Source organism: Diuraphis noxia, unplaced genomic scaffold (genome assembly GCF_037042655.1).
Source record: "Diuraphis noxia isolate RWA-SAM2 unplaced genomic scaffold, SU_Dnox_SAM2 contig0005, whole genome shotgun sequence".
NCBI classification, from domain to species: Eukaryota; Metazoa; Arthropoda; class Insecta; order Hemiptera; family Aphididae; genus Diuraphis; species Diuraphis noxia.
This window is the reverse complement of record NW_028301715.1, coordinates 24179320-24192987: the sequence shown is the minus strand read 5'-3', so window position 1 is coordinate 24192987 and position 13668 is coordinate 24179320. Positions and strand designations below refer to the sequence as shown.

At 26.3% G+C, this 13668-nt stretch overlaps 1 protein-coding gene across 4 annotated transcripts; it reads right to left on the bottom strand.

Annotated features, from left to right (window-relative positions):
- Nucleotides 1–1420: 1420 nt before the first annotated feature.
- Nucleotides 1421–12970, bottom strand: LOC107163648 (uncharacterized). Of its 4 annotated transcripts, none has more exons than XM_089229700.1 (23): nt 12561–12951; nt 11310–11512; nt 11101–11241; nt 10974–11040; nt 10730–10891; nt 10453–10631; nt 10221–10394; nt 9272–9382; nt 9005–9197; nt 8671–8930; nt 8137–8381; nt 7964–8077; nt 7770–7901; nt 7075–7520; nt 6922–6998; nt 6773–6844; nt 6549–6703; nt 6330–6488; nt 5443–5605; nt 5176–5374; nt 2729–2852; nt 2040–2167; nt 1421–1645 (listed from the first exon to the last, which is right to left on the bottom strand). In XM_089229700.1, exons 1-23 carry the CDS (start codon nt 12620–12622, stop codon nt 1627–1629), a joined length of 3585 nt encoding a protein of 1194 aa, XP_089085826.1. In that variant the 5' UTR covers nt 12623–12951; the 3' UTR covers nt 1421–1626. The 4 variants fall into 4 exon arrangements, with proteins under 4 accessions (XP_089085826.1, XP_089085828.1, XP_089085827.1 ...); XM_089229702.1 differs by having other exon boundaries at nt 11310–11426; nt 12561–12948; XM_089229701.1 differs by lacking the exon at nt 9272–9382 and having other exon boundaries at nt 12561–12948.
- Between the last annotated feature and the right edge of the window lie 698 nt (nt 12971–13668).

The following is a 13668-nucleotide window of genomic DNA, read 5'->3' as shown; positions in this document are numbered from 1 at the left end:
GAGTTGCAGTTACTACTATATTTGTCGGAAGTTCAGAAAAAAGAGTAACAATTAATTGAAAGTAAGGCTATCTTGTCGTATGCGCTCTACTGGCAACATTACGACTGCAGTATGCCCTCTACCGTTTTTACCAATCTAATAAGTAATATAAGTAATAATTATTTTTAATACATATTAACAATTAACATACTTACACAGGTGATAGTTACAAGTATTATTTTTATATACAGATAAGTCGAACTATAGGAAAATTTGGAAACCGTATTTTTAGATTTATTTTATTCCGACAAACATCGCATTTTAGATAATTTTGAAGATAATTATATTTTCTAGGCCGGCACGGATTACGATTACAATTTAGAGATTGAAAAATAAAATTATTATATTAATTAAATCATAAAGTAAAAAATAATAATATACACATAAACCATAGTCAATAAAAGAAGTAAAAAAAAAAATTAAATAACACGTAAAATTAAATAAATAATTAACCTATGAGTCAAGTGTTATACCATATCAAATGTTGCGAACAATTATAAATTATAATGTATTGTATAAAATGCTATAAAATATTTATATAAGACCATTTGTCATCGTCTCGTCCTTTTTGAAAAATAAAATAAAATAAACAATAATTATAGGTAGTTAAAAAACTTGTGCCATGTCTCTCAGAAACGCGTCAAATGTGCCAATCAAATACACATGCCAAATAAAAACCGTGTAAACCCACGAACTGTCGGTCAATGACTAATACACAATCAAAAATTATATCATGCAGTAAAAGATAGTAATAATCTTTATTAGCATTTAAGTCACGATAGTAAAGATAAATTAGGTAGTAGAGTGCATATGACAAGCGTGCCGTGATTGCAGGTAGAGCACATACTACAAGATAGCCAAAAGTAAAAAAGTTTTTTAAGTGAGTTTGTTGAGTGCTTTTTTTGTTGTGTATGTTAGATTAATATTTGTAGTCCTTTGCATAATTGTTAATGTTTTCAGCATTCAAGGAATGTATTAAATACTAAATAGGGGTTAAACACATATATCTAAATTGTATGAAGGTTGTTGCTAAAGTATAAAAATGTAATGTTATGTCCCACATCCTCAGCTTACTGAACTGAGGGATCCTGCACAAAGCACAACCTTACCAAATAGAGCTTCTCTTAAATAACAAAGTTATCAGCTATCCCCCTTCTCCAACCCATAATGACATTGGACTTGTTAAAGGACAAACTAATTGTCTAACTTTTCAATATATATTATTCCAAGACATTAATTACTGCAGCATCATCATTATAACACACATCACCTGCCTCAACCATTATATTCTGTAGATTGTTATGATAATATGAATAATCACTTCTCTGTTAAACTTTGAAGGAACATAGAGGAAAATATGACTGAGACAGAAGATGCATAATTTGTTAATTTACATTTATATTTATTTAAAATTATGAATGATAATTAAACACGTTTCATTGAACATAAAAAAATAATATAGAGATCATAAAAATATCAAAGAGTTATTACACATCAGATATGATTAATAATATAAAATTTAAAAAAACATATATATATATTCATATAAAAACACTATTTTCCCATAAATAATTGACAAAGAAGTCACTAGGATAGTCTGCTAATTCTGTAAAAGTAGAAAAGAAAACATTTATTAATATTAAAGTATAATAAATTAGGATACTCTCAATTTTAAAATATATTTTTTTTCATGTTGAGAAACAATATGCAATATTGCTTATTATATATTACAATATGCAAGGTGTTAATTAGTTACGATTTGATGTTGTTGCATCAATTATAGTTGCAAAGTAAAAATAACTTAATAAATATTTTAATATCAATAAAAACATAATATGCTTCAAACTAATTTAACATTCGCCTAATGTATATTTGATTTTGAATTGAGTACATTTAGATATAATATAGTATCTAAAATTATATACTATACTATCATTAAAAAATAAAAATGATAACGTATAATATTCATTAAATATATTTTAGAATATTATGTAACTTACACAGTTGTCTCTAGTTCACTAAAAACTGTTGTTGTATCACATAATAATGACTCTAAATTACTTGTTTCCATCAAAATTACAACATGATCTTCACTTATATCCATTTTCCATAATTTTGGTAATGATTTCTAAAAACAAACATAAGGTTAAGGTTCTTTTTAGATCATAATGTATGAATATGCGAGTGTCTTTTGTTTGGAAATGATCAGTAAAGCTAAGCTAAGGAATTTTTAATAAATTATATTATTATTGTTGTTAATTTCAGAAAAATATTGGAGAATGTATGAGCATTAAATTAATAAGTTTTTATTACACCAAGATCCAAGGCCTACTAAAATTGTTTGATAAACATAATAAAGTTATATATCTTGAAAAACAATTTATAGAAGAAAAAATTTAATTAAAATTAATTGAATTACATGTCTAAATCTTAATTTATTATTTAAATAAAATGATAACACATAATAAATGACAAAGGCGAGATTATCAATAATATCAGTATGAAGTAAATTAGGTCATCTAAAAATATATTTAATATTAAATTTAGAAGGTTTAATTTGTGATTTTTTAACAAAATATTGTTTTTGTGCTTTGAGGAATTTCCACATTACTTACATAAACATTCTTTTTTTTTTTTTGAAGTAACATTTTAAATGAGTATTGATTAATAAATATTTTTTTTAATTTACCTCGGTATCTTCAAGATGGTCCACATTTACAAGACTAACAGCATTGAACATATTTGATATTTCATCTAAACGTTGTTGATTAAGGTAGACAATTTTTTTTTTATCTTTATTTTTTTTCCAGAGTCTAAAAATGTATATTCTTATTATTACCTAAATAAATATTTCAAAGTTGAAAAACATATATTTGTTAATATTAACATTACTTCATCATATCTCATTGTACAACCCTCAGGTCTCCGTAGTTACAACAAACACAATTATAGATCATTTATATGAAACTAAAGCTAGTTTCCATTCGTACACCCTTCCAGTTATCGCACATTCAAAGTCGTCATAAGGAATTTACTGAATTCCACCTCACAAATCAAAATTAGTTCTGCTTTTGCCGAACTAGGACACTCAGCTAAAAATATTTACAATGTCAGAAACAAAAAACCAATTGCCCACTCCTGGATATTCTTTGTGAACATTAGTCGGAAAGAAAATGATATTGATATCAAAAACATAACATCTCTTCTCAATACTAAAGTTATAATAGAAAAACCATACAAAAAAATAACGAGGCCCACCACAATGTTACAACTACCAAGCCTGCGGACATTCAAAAAATTACTGCAATCATGAAGGTTATCGATACGTCAAATGTGGTGAAAACCATCAGACGAGCGAGTGTACCAAAGACCGAAATAGTCCCGCTAAATGCGCGCACTATATGTACCTTAGACCACACCGCAAACTTCAAGCAATGTCCAACATTCAATACAATATTTAAAAAGACTACCTTAAAAATTCAACCAGTCAAAGCTCTCGAATTCGACATTCAACCCAGAAACAAATCATATGCAGAAGTCAACAACAGTCAAAATATGAATATATACCAAATTTATAATACCTTTTCAAACTTCATAACAACTCAATTCATTGATTATTCCATTAATTTCCCTTCTTCCTTTAAAATTGTAAATTTTTTATACATTTTAAAATACTTATATCTTGTTTCAGAATTAAAATATAGTAAAAAGCTCATGAGATGGTCTAAGTAATATTCTTAGGTTTAAATTTTATAAATTTCAACTCACTCTAACTTTTAAACTAATGGAGCTAAGCCGTGATCTACTAAGCGGAAAATGTACCAGGTAAGACAGACAACACATGCGGGTATCACATCCTCTAAAATATAAAATCTTTAACCACATTAACTCAAATTGGAATTTTTAAACTGTATTCATTAGCTCGCATTTTTATCTTAATTGTCAAAATTATCAATATTACCTAATATGTTATAGAAATTATTATTAATAATATTAACGTTATAAAAATTGTACAAAAGCAAATACTTGTAATAGCACCTAGTGTGCAGAAACATTTTAATTTACTATATATAAAAAAAAATAATATATACATATTAATAACATGAATTAGATAAACTGTATACATTCATTTTAGTTTTCTAAAAATGATAAAAAAATGTTTTTGAAATTTCAATTCAATATCATAAAACCTGTGTGATTATAATCTCTTCCATGTCATACACCTAGATGCGTTAAATGCGGTGAAAATCACCTCACGGAAGACTGTTCCAAAGACTGCAACAGTCCCGCAAAATGCGCCCTATGCAGTGGGGACTACACTGCCAACTTTAAGGTATGTCTAGTACATAAGGCAGCTTCCCAAAAACCTGCTCCAAAAATTCCTCCAACTAAGCGCCCTGAATTCAAAGCTCACTCCGCAGCAAAATCTTACGCAGAAGCCACCAAACATCAAAACAAACATACAGAAAAATTCACAGACACCTGTTCCATGTTTATATCTAATTTAAGCTCATTAATAAATCCTCTTATCTCCCTTATCTCCACAGTACTAAATACTCTCATTGTCAAAGACAATATTTCCCCATAATTACATTTGTCCGGATACCCGATTAAACCTATACATTAAATCACATATACCATAGTCAGATAAGCAAATAGCTAATATTTATATAAAATATATTATACATTATGTTAATTTAAGCTACATTGTAATAATACTAAGTGTATTGAAACAATTAATTTGAATAAATGAAAAAAAAAAATTATAGATTTTTATACTTAACATGTAATATTTTAGGGTATATTTTAGTATACTTATAAAGAAATTAATGAGCAAGTCTACCAATAATAATTTTTAAGAAAGCAATTAAAAGTATTTTTTTGACACAGATTAAAATTATTTTGTATAGAACATGTACTGATCAATGTTAAGACCAATTTTATGATTTAACTATATTTACTAATGATTATTTTAATACTATACTGAAACAATTCAATTCACATTTCATCATCATTAATAAAATTATTCATAGGTAAGATCGTTAAAATTATGATACATGTTTTATACTTTTGTAGAATTTATTAATACTTTTAATCAATAAGTGATAGTTACTCAATGAATTATGATATACTAACCTTGATATGCGCATTCTAGATGCTTCATCACCATAAATCAATGATAATTTATTTATAGTAATAACTTTTGAGCTACAATTTTGCCCAATTAACATTTCTAATCGTTCAGGACTCATAACTATTGTAATTTCAACAGTAGCAGTTACTCCTTTTTGTATTATAAGCTCATCAGGTTGAATTATATCTTCTGATGAGTTTTCTAAAACATAAATTTTGTTTTTCGAGGAAGTAATTAAATAAGACAAAATAATTTAAATAAAATGATACCTTGAATAATCTTCACAAATGCAGCAGTATTTCCAGAATTTGTTATGAACAATTGAGATGTCATAAGTTGGGGGTTTGGATACAGCCACATGTTACCAAAGTTGTCCTCAAATGGACCACGAATTACAATAACTGAATGACCACAGTAACCATATAAAGAAATCTGAGATTAAAAAAAATGAATTAAACGTTACAAAGTTAAACAGTTTTAAAACTTAAACCACAGAGAAAAAACATTTAAATAGTGGACAACAATGAGATGGAGAAAATTATAATTCAACTAATCTTCTTCTTGTTGTGTCTGAATATAAAAATTACAATTACAATTATATTAATAATTAAAAGTAAAGTAAAATAAAATACAGGTAAACACTTAGATAACAAAATAAATCAATTTGGTATATCTAATAAAATTACATTTTTTGGTTACGTTCTATATGTTGTGTTGCAACCAGTAAGCAGCAACCTTCAGTGCATTTGTGTTAATCAAAATCGATCTTCTTTGGTGCATTGTGCTAGACTCAGAAACTAATAAAAATCTGTTCCTATATGAAACAATTTTATCATTCACTTAATCTCACACTTTTCTACCATATAAAGATTGACTGTTAATCTCCTATGTATTTTTTTTTTTAATAAGCATGGATTTGAAGAAAAAAAGATTATTAGTATAGAAATTTCCAAAACCGATAAATTCATTATTAGTAAATATTATATTCTATATACCATTTTAAAAATATAAATAAACACAAATAAAGTAAAAACTATGAAATAAATCAGCAGATTTAAAGGAAAACTCTGAACTAACTTACCTAATCATAAATAACATAGATATTTTTTAATGAATTAAGTGATTAAATATATAAAAAACAATATAATAAACTAACCACACGTTTTTCATCGCTATGTTGTCTTTGCAAAATTATGTGACCATAAGCCTCGCCTTCATTTGACGTAGATATAAGTGCTACACTTAATTTTTGACTTTCCATTGGTTCTAGTAACAATTTCATTTCTGACACTTGATTTTCGCCAGAAGATATCAGCTTAAAAGTAAACACAATTGAAATTATTAAATATATATATATATTTTTTAAATTACATACTTTAAAACAATTCTTATTATCTTTTATTCTTAAATGCAATTTTTCCTTATGTGAACCACGGTTACGTAAGGTAAATATTTGAATTGATTTAGTATTTGAAGGTACACTTCCCCATATAAGACTCGAACATGTAGATTCCAATTCCAATCGTCCAACTTTTAACAGATTCAAATAAAATCAATTAGAAAATATAAGCTTAATAATTAAATATAAATTAAACAAACCTGCACTGGATGAACTTGTACTCCAAGGAGATATAGGCCGTGAAGATGGTGAACTCATTTGTTGAAATTCAACTAAAATAAAGTAAAATAACTTGGAATAAACTTTTGATTTTAGGTTATATACATAGTATAAAAAAATAAATTATTACAATTAGATTCAATATAGTTAACTTTAAAAAAAAATTGTTTCTTTGAAGACGCAACTTGTAAACAAATACTTGCTTCACTAAAAATAGAATAAATATAATTCAAAATAAATCATCAATAAGGTATTCAAATGTTTAAGTATTATAAAATATTACTTGAAATATTTAGTTGGCTTGGATGGGGAAAACACAACATTCATTTTAATTTTTTCATTTACAGTTAATTGGAATTTATCAGGCTGAATAGTAAATTCAGCACATTGTTTGCTATTTTGTTGTACAACTAAACTAATTGGAATTTCACTATTGTTGGTTATTTCTATAGTACCATTCAATGAATACTGTCCAAATTTTTGTAATAATAAAGGATTCTGATCAAAAGATATAGATGTAAAACCAACACGCCCTATTAAATTGGAACAGTACAACAATGGCGAATAATTGGTGGCCAATTGTTCAACAGAATCTAAAACTACTTGAAGACGACCACTAAGTTTGCAATTAGTTTTTGAAAAATGATTTGTTAACATATTCACATTACATTGCCACAATTCAGATGGATTTAGAATAGCTTTGGCTTGAATAATTTCATCACAGTTATCCTGAAACAGTTATAAAAAGATTTATCAATTTAGATACTATGTTATTTAATTATTAACTATAAGATTATTTATGAAGTAGTTATCAGGATTTTGGTGAAAAGGTTAAAATACATTTCATTCTGTAATGTTCTTAAACTTTATTAAAAAACAATAAGCTGTAATATAATTATATTTATTTGTATACAATTATATGATATATAAGTAAGCAATTAGACATATTATATGGCTTATTATTTAATTCAAACAAACCTGGTTCAAAATAAATTTAATAGGAACTTGGTATGTTCCTTTGTTCATTAACTTGATTGGTAAAGACTTTTGTGATAACTCTGGTAATAAACCAAAATCTATAGAGCCAAAAGAGTTATTTATCCATGTAACCTAAAAATAAAAATAAATTTATTTTATTATTTTTCTAGAACTTTAATGTAATAATAAAATACCTGTGGCTCCATAGAATGAATTTGAATGTTACGATAAATTTCTTGAGATATATCATCACTTTTAAGTTTTATATAAATATTTATACTTCCAGAAATTAAAGGAATAATCCCAATCTAGAAAAAAATACACATTAATATACATTTAAATGTATTAATTTTTCTAGTATCCATACAGTAAATGAAGCTTCAGATAATGGAGGTATGATGCAAGTTTTTTCTGAACAAAATAGAGTTGCTATATTTGATCCAATTTCTTTATTTTCATCAAATTTAAAATCATTAATATGATTATGTGACGTTTCCAATAAATTTAATGTATATTTAGCTTCAATGGTTAATTGATTTTCCAATGTAATTACAGCTTGAGAGTAGGTTCCAATACATATATCACCAATTTCAAGTGTTTTACTTATTTTTTCTAAGAATTAAAAAAAAGATTTTATTATATAAAACATTATAAGCACCAATAGTCTAAAGATGAATATTCTATAAAAAAAAGTTAATGTTTTTTTTTTTGGTGAAATTCAGATCAAGGAAATTTAAGATTATTATGTTAGAGTTTAAAATACACAAAATAAAAATAATTATTAAGTGTTAATACATTGATTTATGAATTAAACTCCTACTGCTTATCATTTACAAATATAATGATTTATAATTGTAAAAAATTTTCAAATCACAATACAGTTAAATAAGAAAAAACTAACTGTAATCTTGAGCATTAGACTTATTTAATTGATCTTGACTTATAGCTTCATTACAATAGACGATTTTAGAAATATTAGTAGATTTATCTAAAGACATTTCATTCAGAACTTCATGATTATTAGTTAAGATAGAAAAATTTGAAAGATCAATATTATTATCCAATATCTCTGATGTTCCCAATGTGCAATCTTGAAAATATCCACTTTTAGAAGTCAAAAAAAAATGACAACCATTATTTATTTGCGTTTGTGTTTGTCTCCTGAAACATTTAAATATATGAATAATAATTAGGTATTGCATTTAAAATGTTATTTATTTGTATAATATAATTACTTGTTAAAATTATTAGATAAATTATACTTGTTTGTTGTATACTGATTTGAAGTATTTAAAAATTCTTTATTTTTACACATTTCACTTTTATTTTCCAAGTTAATACTTTTATTCAATTCTAATGTTGTTTCGTGGATACTTGGAATATTTTTTTGGGGAGAAATAAAACTATAATTTTCTAAGGATTGAAAACCTAAAAAAAATAAAATATGATCTATGTTATATATAAAAAAAATACACAACAGAGAAAAATAAATAGAAATTTACATAGTTCTGCATGCTCAAGATTTTGCGAAGCATAAGAGAATCTAGTGGAAGTAGATAATCGTCTTTGAGGAAACTTATAAGATTCATTCAAGTATCTGTCATCAGACAAATCTAAATTTAGAAGAAATGAGATACTAAGTTAATTTAAACAAATAAAATTTTTTAAAAATGAATTATATTCATATATAATACATTTCATGAGTACATAAAATATAAATATAATATGTTACCTCCAAAACTCTATCATTTTTTAAACTAAAGTTTTATTAGTAAATGGAATGATAAACTATTTTTATCAACTCAAAAATAAAAAATAATAGTAATTTTTGGGAATTTACAAAAATATTTTGTATTATATTTTTAAACTAACTATTAACTTTTTTGTATACAAGCTTAATTGATATAATACAATTATCATATAATTTAAATTAAAAAAGAAATGTTGTTTAATATGTAAACTAATTACTTTTATTCAGTCAATGAATATCAATATTGTTAAATTATGAACAGGAAAGCTTTGGTTTAAAGACTGTCCACAAATAAATATGTCAATAACCACTGTTAAGTGTAAGTGTAAATTAATTTTTTTTTTTACAAAATTAGAGCATTAAATATACTTGATGCTTGAACATTGAACTTTTAAAAACAGTGAAATGAATATGTTGTATTTTTATGATATTCACATTTTATTCAATCAAGTATGTAAATAAAATCGTGTCATAAAAACATATAAAATTATTAATTACAATGAAGTCATAATATAATATTATTCATTATTATTCAACCAAAACTTTCTTCCTACAACTAAATAAAAACATTTTAAAATTGCTAAGCATTGAAAATTAAAATATAAAAGCATGACATCAATCTTTTACAATCTACAGAAAAATAAATAGTAAGCAAGCAATATTACTAAAATAAACACTACTTATTATAGCAATTTTCAAACCTCCTGATAGCAATACTTTGGTCAATTCTTTTGGGTTAGCTGAATTAGTTTTAGATGTTAATACATCAGAAATATCAGACAAACTTGTTAAGTTTAACAAATTATTGGATACATGGCTGTCGGTCCAAGATGTGATTGAAGACATTGTCTTGTAACCTATATGTGCTTGTTGATCTGAAAAGTCAATTAATACATAATTATATGTTGATTACAAAATGTAGTTATAAATCACCTTCTGAATTTTTTTTAGTATCATTTGGGACTAAAAAGGAGCAATGACTTTCTTTTAATTCTTTTGTAAATGTTTCATTACAGTTTTTTCTTTTAGGAAAAATTGCAGATAAGTCTTCCACGGGAATACTTTTAGCAGCAAAGTAATTAGCAGCAAATGATGCATTTTCATTGGATTGTCTATAATTATAAAGTCTTTTAATAAACATTCTCACAATAATAGGTTGCTAAAATGTTAACAAGAGAAATCCAATTTAATAATTATAAATACTCATTACTTTTCTCCTTCCAAAGAAAAATCAAAACGACTCTCAGATAATGACCCAAATTCTTTTCGGTTAATTTCTTCAGTTTCTGCTAATTTTTCCTTAAAGTCACTACCACATATAAAATCATCACTAGAATATGAACTGCTAGAATCATTAAAATTGTTTTTCAACCTAAATAAATAAATTTAATATATATTTAGTAGGTAAAATTAAAATTGGGATCAAAATTATTAATGTCTAATTTATAACTAACATATCATTGAAAGAATTGGTTACATTTGCTAAAGATGACTTGACGTTCTGCTCATTAGCTTCGTTTTCTTTATGTAAAAAAATAATAAATTACAATGCTATTTAAACTAGGAAAAATAAATATTTACTATTAACAATATTTTTTATAGAACTTGCTCTAGCAAGAGTATTTCTAGCTTGAGTAGCTTGACTTAAACGACGTTGCAGAACAGGTTGGTTACTATGAATATTGTATTGTAATGATTCTCTTTTGTATATGTTACCTATATCTAAAATTACAGAAATATTAATAAATGTCAAAATATTTATAGTTTGTAGGTACTTTAATTATTATTACCAGACATGTTTTCTAATTCAAAAATTCCCAAAGAAGATTGCCCACCAAATGATGAATACATACTATCCATTTGTACATTTTTTCTATTGTTTGACATTTCTGATAAGGTATTTGATCCTAAATTGCAATCAGTTAATTCATCAGAGTATGTTGAACCAAATGTTTGATTATTTCTAGAATTCTTAAGATAATTTCTTAAGGACCTAGAAAATAAAAGTTATAACTATTTTCATTTGTTATTAAAATTAAATTAAATTTTTTTTCCTCATGTTCCTAAATGTTTAACTTTGACTTTAATGGCTATAAGTTTATTCAGAGCCATTCAGATTATTAGTAAGGTTAACATTAAAATAATAAATAAATTAACTGACATCAAAATAAATACATATATACTGTAGTTAAAAGTGAATACTAGTTAAAAATAATGAAAATAAAAAACTTAACATTTTTATGCCCATACTTATTGCATTAGAAGAATGATTTAAAATAATAAATTAGTAATTGCAAATTCCATTTTGTTCAAAGCTGGTATGGTATAACATAGTCAAGTAATAATTAACTTATTAACTTAAAGACTGAAATGTTATGAATGAATCATGTTCTTAACATCAAGTTTCATAATAAGTCGATTCACTCTAATTTTTAAACTAACGGAGCTAAGTTATCTGCTGAGTGTAAATTTGTTATGATGTACATTTGTAAGACGGAGACAACAAATGGCTGTGTAGTATACTCTTAAAAAAATGTTAATACTTATTGATCTTCTGCATCAACAACTGTGGCTACAAGAATTTTTGTAGGAGAGTTACGATTGGTAGAGTTAAATGTGTATGTGGGACAAAGATTTGTCATTAAACCCCCAGGTGGTCAACCATTCAGGAACTAGCGAAGTAACGACACTGGTTAATACATGACTTCAAACAGGATAGTGACTAAAGTGAATCACTGAACCACACCAGGCACCACAAAGGAATATATTATTTTATTTGAATTTCCAAACAAGAGATAATTTTAAAGACATTGTATTGTCAAACTTTGTGTGAATTTGAAATGCTGAACAGATTTAAATGGTCAAATCATTTGCAATGAAGACTAACAATATAAAACGGATTAAGTACATTTGTCGAACAGAGACAAAACATACAGGAATTTCATCCTTTTAAGAATAAGATTTTGTTATATATATTTAAAGTCTGAATTTGGATAATAAAAGTAGGTATTATAATTAGATATTTATAATTTGCAACATACCGTTGATCTTGAGATTTAACAGCCGTAGACGAAGCTTTAGGTTCTATGCCTGTTTTGGACATGACTAATGATTATGGACTCGAAATAAACTCAATAAATAGTAGGTATTAATGAAACATGATAATCAAACACAAAAATAATAAAAACGAATACCGGACCACTAATGAGTATTATGATACTTAAACCACTGTAATCGACAAAATATCATTTCAGTTAATAAATAAGTGAAACGTTTAACGGAGTCATCTACACCTTAATAAGATTATCTTTTTTTTTATATATAGTCCAGATAAGTGTCGGATGATTTTTGAATTACAAACGGGGAACGGCCAAGTATTCAAAACAAACAAAGATCGTTATAACCACGGGGCACGGAATGAGATAACAATATAGTAACTTCTATGATACGTCGAACAAGGTTGATGATTGAGAGGGAAGTAGAGGACTGTTAACGTTATCAATATGAAACGCGGGTGGCCACTGGCCGGGAACCGTACTGCAATAAACATTGTACCATTCTGCCCTCCCATTCAGAGCCCCCGATCAAAAATTGGGGTCTTGCTTCCGTCTATTTGTAGTTTATTTCACAAACTGTACGACACAGAATCATGGACCGTAAACAAAACCTTATCATTGTGACTTTTAAGGTATAAACAGGCTTGTACGGGGAGGGGAGGATGGATATATGCGCAAATCTAGCTTCACCTGGCACCTGACCACAAACCTAGTGTACCTATATTCATCGTCTAGAATGGATCCCCGTCACTCACCCAAGTCACCCTCATACTATTATGCGATACTATGCAAATTAGCTGAATTTATAAAATTAATATAAAAATTAAATAATTTTCTTAAAGGTTATCTATACAGATATCTCGGCAACTGATTTATAATACATTTTTTTTTTAGGGGAACTTGCGGCAACAGGCCATTGGGTGTCGGATGGTACGGTAGGAGTTATTTTTGTATATATTTTGTTTGTAGGTTTTTAAGTAAGTAAGATTGAATAATATATTAAATATAATACATTTTTATATAACCACCTCCTGTAGTTGTACCACGTTTTTGTGAATGTGTGGCAAGGAGATTGTTGCTACAAATCTCGGGT

What these genes read in the sequence shown, in the direction of transcription:
- LOC107163648 (XM_089229700.1), bottom strand. Translation starts at nt 12,622, where the DNA reads ATGTCCAAAACAGGCATAGAACCTAAAGCTTCGTCTACGGCTGTTAAA. An exon ending in CAAAGTATTGCTATCAGGAG is followed by an intron (nt 9,383 to 10,220) that starts GTTTGAAAATTG and finishes TTCTAAATTTAG; the next exon opens with ATTTGTCTGATGACAGATAC. An exon ending in ATTTGTGAAGATTATTCAAG is followed by an intron (nt 5,375 to 5,442) that starts GTATCATTTTAT and finishes TTTATGTTTTAG; the next exon opens with AAAACTCATCAGAAGATATA.